Source organism: Pygoscelis adeliae, unplaced genomic scaffold (genome assembly GCF_000699105.1).
Source record: "Pygoscelis adeliae isolate BGI_AS28 unplaced genomic scaffold, ASM69910v1 Scaffold271, whole genome shotgun sequence".
Taxonomy (NCBI): domain Eukaryota; kingdom Metazoa; phylum Chordata; class Aves; order Sphenisciformes; family Spheniscidae; genus Pygoscelis; species Pygoscelis adeliae.
The window spans coordinates 8,380-15,861 of NW_008824040.1; the positions used below are offsets into that span (position 1 = coordinate 8,380).

General features: G+C 43.9%; 1 protein-coding gene across 1 annotated transcript in view; it reads right to left on the reverse strand.

Moving 5' to 3' along the window:
• Positions 1–838: 838 nt before the first annotated feature.
• Positions 839–7,482, reverse strand: part of LCMT2 (leucine carboxyl methyltransferase 2) — a 70,399-nt gene continuing 63,755 nt past the window's right edge. Inside the window, exons 10-12 of the mRNA XM_009333478.1 lie at positions 3,187–3,374; positions 2,962–3,097; positions 839–1,214 (exon numbers count right to left, since the gene is read on the reverse strand). Coding sequence (XP_009331753.1) covers positions 1,047–1,214; positions 2,962–3,097; positions 3,187–3,374 — 492 coding nt within the window. The 3' untranslated portion in view covers positions 839–1,046. The remainder of the gene's footprint in view (positions 1,215–2,961; positions 3,098–3,186; positions 3,375–7,482) is intronic.

Here is a 7,482-nt window from a genome sequence, read left to right on the forward strand (position 1 = left end):
AAAGGCACTTTGCTTTGTGTACCACTTTCCTTATCACAGCCAGTAGAAGCCATGAAGAGCCACTGAGGTTATTCCACCTTCTCCTTAATTTCACAGGTTTATAGACACCTATTCTCATTGAAGAATTCAGAAGGCAATCTGGTTTTTGGATGCCTACAGACGTGATCCCAATCAGCAGCTTCAACCAATTTTGGTACTGCAATAGCTTTAGAGATCTCCCTTTCTCATTTTCTAGTTTATGTTCCAAGGAGTTTCTCTCTAGTAGTTTTCCATGGGGCTTTCCCCAAAACAAAAACCTCCCTGAACTAATTTGGTCATCCTGTATAAAATACATATAGACAGAAGTGTATGTCTCTTCTCAAGAACATCATCCTAGTTTGAACATTGTGCTCAAACACTGTGTTCCAAGCACAGTCTCCTCACCATGGCACCTTCCCAGGCATAGAAGAAGAGCTCAAATGTTAGCAATGAGGCCGAGTCGTGATTTCATGTACCATCCCCCCCGCCCCTCTTTTATTGCTATGTCATTACCCTCCCAGGAAACAAGCAAGGGCTACAGCTAGCGGCGTCTGAGCTGCTGGCAACAAGAATCAGAGGAGCGTAAGTTTGTCATATCTAGACTAGACATGACCTTTTGAAACATTCAGGTATGACCTATGATGATACACTTCCTTTTACCTATTTAATTATGCTTGACTGAATACTTCCAATAGCTTTTTGACTCAGTGGCTTCACTGTACCTCCAAGTCAGCAAAGTCATGTCCCTTTTGAACACAGCACGGTTCCTCATTTCACCTCTAAGGACTACTGCTATCACCACAGAGCTACTTTTGAGATACTTTATTTACAGCAACACAAAGAGCAGTACAAAAAAAAAGACACATGAGGTATGCAACCCCTTGTCATAACTATCCCTCCTTATCCCACCTTTAGAAATGCATTTTGGATACAAAACCTTTGTGGAAACATTTTGCGCTCTTGGACCTACAAGTGAATAGATGTCTCACCACAGTGCAGCAGGATGGTTGAGTCCTGTTTGGTCCCAGTCAGTGGCTGGTCAGGATGTTGCTGAGGCTCAATGAGACAGGCTCTGGGTTCAGGTGTGTCCCAAAGGAGAAGCAGTTCCCACCACCACCAATAAGCAACAACTCCTTCTCATTTGGCAGAAGGACACTACTATGATTATGTAGCATTAATGGCCACTCCAGGCGCTCCTAAAAAAGGAAAGGATATTTTGAACATACGGGACTTCAACACATGTGTACCTCATAACAATGCTGTAGAGATATTTCATATGGTACCTTCATCAGAAAGTTAAGAACAGCCACACTGGGTCCCATCTAGGACCATTTAGTCCACTATACCACCTACAAATGTGGGCAAAGATAGCTAGGAACAAGGAAACCATGATATACTCTTCTAGTATACTCCACCCACCCAACAACTTGCAGTTCAGTGATTTTTAATGAGAGAGAATGTCTTTGTACTCCCCGAACCTTATGTTTTTCCTTCCAAGAACATAGCCAGTCACTTTTTGAATCCATGTAAACCTTTGGCATTCATGTCCTGTGGCAAGGAGTTCCAGAGCTTAACTATGTTTCATATGAAGCACTGTATTGAAGCATATTGCCTGCCAGCTTCTTTTGATGTCTCCTAGTTCTTATATCAGAAGCAGCAATGAACAGTCATGCCCTCTTCACCACAAAGGAGACAGCCTAAAGTATATAGTTATACATCTGAGGTCCAAGAAACATCTGATTTATAACCTGTGTATCTTCAACTACATCAGGTTGCTCAGAGCCCCATCCAACCTGACCTTGAATGTGTCCAGGGATGGGGCATCTACAACCTCTCTGGGCAATCTGTTCCAGCATTTCACCACCCTCAGCATAAAAACTTTCTTCCTTGTATCTAGTCTGAATCTACTCTCTTTTAGTTTAAAACCATCACCCATTGTCCTGTCACTACAGGCTCTACTAAAAAGTCTGTCCCCATCTTTCTTATAAGCCCCCTTTAAGTACTGAAAGGCCGCAATAAGGTCTCCCCAGAGCCTTCTCTTCTCCAGGCTAAACAACCCCAACTCTGTTTCAGCCTGTCCTCATAGGAGAGGTGTTCCAGTCCTCTGATCATTTTTGTGGCCCTCCTCTGGACCCACTCCAACAGGTCTTGTACTCCAGGCAGTATTATTATCACAGATGAGGGCTACTCACAGATTTAGACTAAGTTTTGCCCAGAGTATGCCAAAATCCTGCTATGTGACATCAGCTGTATGATTGTTCTTCACTGAATCATAGAACAGAATCACAGAATAGTTGAGGTTGGAAGGGACCTCTGAGTATCATCTAGGCCAACCACCTCTGTTCAAAGCAGGCTCAACTACAGCAGGTTGCTCAGTACCTTGCCCAGTCAGGTTTTGAATATCTCCAATGATGGAGACACCACAGCCTCTCTAAGCAACCTGTTCAGTGTTCAATCACCCTTACAGTAAAAAGTTTTCTTATGTTTAAGTGGACTTTCCAGTATTTCCATGCCGTTTGCTTTGTGTACTTCAGACAGCAGCTATAGCACACAGCAATTTCCACCATGAAGTTTCTAATGAAATTATACCACAGACCTCCATAAAGGCTAACTGAGGCTCTGGTTTGATCTGTTCTCTTCTTCCATGGACATCCTGAAATTACTATGCTGGTGCCCATCTCAGTTCTGCTCCCCCTGTCTGGAATAGAGCAGCTCCATGCCCTCCAGTCTTCTGCACACTCAGACTCTCCCTCTCTTAACACTATTATGTTCTCTGGGATGGTAAAAGCACTTCAAAATTAGATTCTACCTGAAACAAGAAATGTTTATTCCACTCACAAATTCGCCTACTTTGCATTCCCCACTCCTTTTCAGGGAATAGCCCTAAAGTTACCATGTTCCTTCACACACAGTTTACCCCGAAAGAAAAATTTCAGTACTTACCACATTAATTGCATAGTCCAAGCAGAGACCAGTCATTAAGTCAATGACAGTGATGCCTGGCACAGAGGATGAGTGAAACCACACTCCACCAACAAGCAGAAGTTTTCCATCATGCACATGTGCAGTATGTGAATACCTGTGAGTTCAAAATGAGATTGAACTGCATTAGTAAGAGAAGTAGGTAGAGACAGGCCGAAGATTCACTGCTGAATGCCTTCTACTTACCTTGGGATGAGAGGAGGGTGTGTCTCTACTGTCTGCCACTGAAAGCCATGTTCAAGCTCCCTCAGAAAGAAAACTGAACCTAAGGGCTGCTCAGCTGCTCCCAGACCTCCTGCAATTAGCACTCCTCCTTTCCAGCTACAGGCACTGTGAGAGTGACGGCTTTCTGGTACTGGACCCTCAACAGGAATCTAGGAAAACATAAGTCCAAAGCTCAAGTTTGCCAAGTTAAGTGTCCTCTTCATGTCCAGGCTCTTAAATATCTCTTCCTGTTGCATGCCCTGTGGGATGTAACGTTCTTTCTTGCCATAGGATAGGAACAGTTGCTGGAGGGGAAGAGAGTAAGCATGATAGGGAACAATCAAGAAAACCCAAGCTACATGTGTTCCTTTAGGGATGGCTAAATAGAAGTGTTTCCATTTACACTATCTCCAATATTTCTTTGGCCCTCAGTATATTTAATATCGTTCAGCCTTTAGAGGGTTTTATTCCTGCACATTTATTAGAGTTAACTTTATTTGCATTCTTGTGTGCTGCTTTCTGTTCAAGACATGCACCTGAGAACCACAATTTTACAAACACATGGACTAATGCAGTGACCAGCGAAGCAGGTGATCAGTGGCTCAAATCATAGAGCAAGATAAAATGCTGCACTGCAGTACTAATATGCAGAAAGAAAACCTTTAGTGCAAGCATTAAAGGGAAAAATGTAAGATGAGGGGTTTAAAGGAATATCATAGCAAACAAGCTGTGGAGAAAATTTTGGAGGCCATCTGGTCCATCCCTTTCTCCTAAAGCAAATTCAACCATACCTATTATCATCTGGAGAGATGGTTATTTAATAGTTTCTGAAAGTCTGCAGTGACAAGAATTTCTCACCTCTTTAGGCAGTCTATTGCAGCATTTTACTATCTTCACAATTAATAGCTTTCCTTAGTGTCCAATCGAAGTTGCCCTTTCTACAGATTCCTTGTACTACCCAAAGTAAATAAGGAGAATAATTTGTTTGTCCTTTCTGCAGCTGTATTTTACATATTTGAAGATTTATTTCTATCTTGAATCTTCTCCAGACTCAATAGCTACAAATCCTTCAAAATCTTCCACTGTAAGGTATGTGGTCTGGTCATTCTCGTTGCACACCTCTGTAGAGCTGTATTGCATCCTGTCCACCTCTTTTTCTCAGGAATCAACTTTGGGTATTTTACAAGGGTCCTGCTGAGATTAAGAGCACTGAAGAGAATAGAAGGACCAGTTCATGTGTCTTACAGATAACATTCCTGGTTACATAGCTGGACACACAGTTCAGGCCTTCCACAACAACATGATATTGCTTACTCATGCTTAGCTTGTGATCTCCTGTAATTATGCATCTCTGTCCTGCTTTCGGCAGGGATAGAGTTAATTTTCTTCCTAGTAGTTGGTACAATGCTGTGGTTTGGATTTAGGATGAGAACAAAGTTGATAACGCACCGATGTTTCAGTTGTTGCTAGGTAATGCTTACACTAGCCAAGGACTTTATAGTTTTTCATGCTCTACCGACTGAGAAAGCTGGAGGTGCACAAGAAGCTGGGAGGGTGCACAGCCAAAGTGGCCAAAGAAACATTCCATACCATGTGACATCATGCTCAGTACATGAACTGGGGAAAGCTGGCCGGAGGGGCCGCTGCTCAGGGACTGGCTGGTCATTGGTCGGCGGGTGGTGAGCAATTGTACTGTGCATCACTTGCTTTGTGTATTATTATTATTATCATATTATTATCATTTTATTTCAATTCTTAAACTGTTTCTATCTCAACCCACGAGTTTTTCCTCACTTGTGCTCTTCCAATTCTCTCCCCCATCCCACCGGGTGGGGGGGGAGGGAGCGGGCGGCTGCGTGGGGCTTAGTTGCCGACTGAGGTTAAACCACGACAATCTCTCACCCTACAATTGTGCTATGCACTATTTTTAAAACTCAGTCTGTCTTTAATAAACTGCAATTTGTTTTTCCACAAGTATTTCTTCCATGTCAAAGTAATTTTGAATTTTCATGTTGTCCACTAATATACTATTGAGCCTACTCTGCCTGATGTTAACTGCCTATATAATATATATATATACTCTTTGCTTCATCATTCTTGTCATTAATAATTGGACCCCAGGACTGATCCTGTGGGACACCACCATTTCCATAGAGCGTGATTTCTAAATATTCTCAAAGTCTGACTTCCAAATAATTTTGCACTACCCTGCAATACTCATGTTTAAATCATGTTTTCTTAGTACATTATGAAAGTGTCACATAAGATGTGTCGAAGTCCTACTAAGGTCATGCTACGTACCCTTTCTTCAGGACAAAATCTATTGCCATGCCATAGAAAAATAAATAATATTAAACAAATTACTTCTTGAACTTTTGTTGGTGGTCACTTATCTCCCAATTATCTTCCAGATATTTATAGTCTGTTACTGTCAGTTTCTGCATTTTTGAGGACCTGAGGTGAAGTCGATTTGGCTTCCATAAAAGAAGTTCAAAGCATTATGTGGAGGGCGAGAGCATCTGTTTCATTAAGTTTATTGAATCGCAGTCACTTTCAATGCAAATGGAATAATAAGTAAAGGGGGAATTGATAAACAAAACCACACAGAGACACAAACCTGATAGACACGGGATAACAGAGACAATGCCAAAGATCAAAAGTCTCCAATCACTAATCCATGGGCTGTTAAGAAACTCCAGGCATAGCTTTGGAGAGGGTCAGCCTGGACTTTGCAACTGATAAGAAGGGGGAAGTGAGGAACAAGAGGATTCGGAAGACTCAAGGGAGGGCCTGTGGAACTAAACAAAACTTATTAAGGAATGTTTAGGAGAAAGGGATCGTTGGGGAACAAAGAGGGGGAACGAACAGAAAAGGGTATAAAAGGGGTCAGTCACATGTAAACAGTCACTGGTCAGTACACTTGCCTGCCTGAGCTCTGCACCTCATCAATCTCTCTTATCGATTAAATCCTTTCTTAACTATCTCTGTGTAATACCACACTCTACCCCATGCATGTGAGTGATGCAAGGACTAAGTGCCTGCAACTGCAGAGATGAGCATTAGTGAATATGGAGCCAGCAAATGGAGTCAGAGCAGCAGGGAAAAGCATTCCTGGGCCATTTGCGACAGCAACTGGAACAAGTGAGGGTCTCAGCATCAGGAGCCGGAAGGGCCACAGATCTTGGGAGCATCTTCATGGCTCTCAAAGACTTTGTGTCCAGAATGCCAGCTACTGGGGGTGGCAGTGTGAGTGAATTTGGGACAATGAACTGGAGTCAGACTGGGGATGTAAGCACCCCTGGGTCTGTGGCGTGAGTGGAAGTCTCAGTGCCAGACAAATGGGACAAGACCATCACGGGTCCCAGGACCTGTGCATGTCCCAGATGCAACTACTTGGGTGACCAGGGCAACTGAATCAAGTGAGAATCTCAGCACCAGAAGCTGGAATAGGACCATGGGTAACAATGCCCCTGTGCCTGGATGTCAGCTGCTGGAAGGGGGACCAGTGCATTTGTATTTTCCCTGAATCTTGTGTGTGAGTGTGCATCTCCAAGTCTTGCTCTCGAGACCTTTCACCATCTTGGTCACCCTCAAGAAGAGAATAATAGAATCACAGAATCAAAGAATATCTTGAGTTGGAAGGGACCCATAAGGATCATTGAGTCCAACTCCCTGCTCCTCGCAGGACTACCTAAAACTAAACCATGACTAAAAGCATTGTCCAGACGCCCCTTGAACGCTGACAGGCTTGGTGCCATGACCACTTCCCTGGGGAGCCTGTTCCAGGGATCGACCACCCTCCCAGTGAAGAACCTTTTCCTAATGTCCAATCTGAACTCCTCCTGACACAGCTGCATTCCATTTCCTCATGTCCTATCGCTGGTCACCAGCGAGAGATCAGCACCTCCCCCTCCGCTGCCCCCCTTGAGGAAGCTGTAGACTGTGATGAGGTCACCCCTCAGTCTTCTCTTCTCCAAGTTGAAGAAACCAAGCGACCCCAGCTGCTCCTCATAAGTCTTGCCCTCAGGACCTTTCACCATCTTGGTCGCCCTCCTCTGGACACACTCTAATAGTTTGATGTCCTTCTCATATTGAGGTGCCCAAAACTGCTCACAGTACTCAAGGTGGGGCCGCACCAAGTGCAGTGTGGAGTGGGACAGTCACCTCCCTTGACCGGCTAACTACGCTGTGCTTGATGCACCCCAGGACACAGTTGGCCCTTTTGGCTGATAGGACACACTGTAGACTCATATTCAACTTGCCACCAACCCACACCCC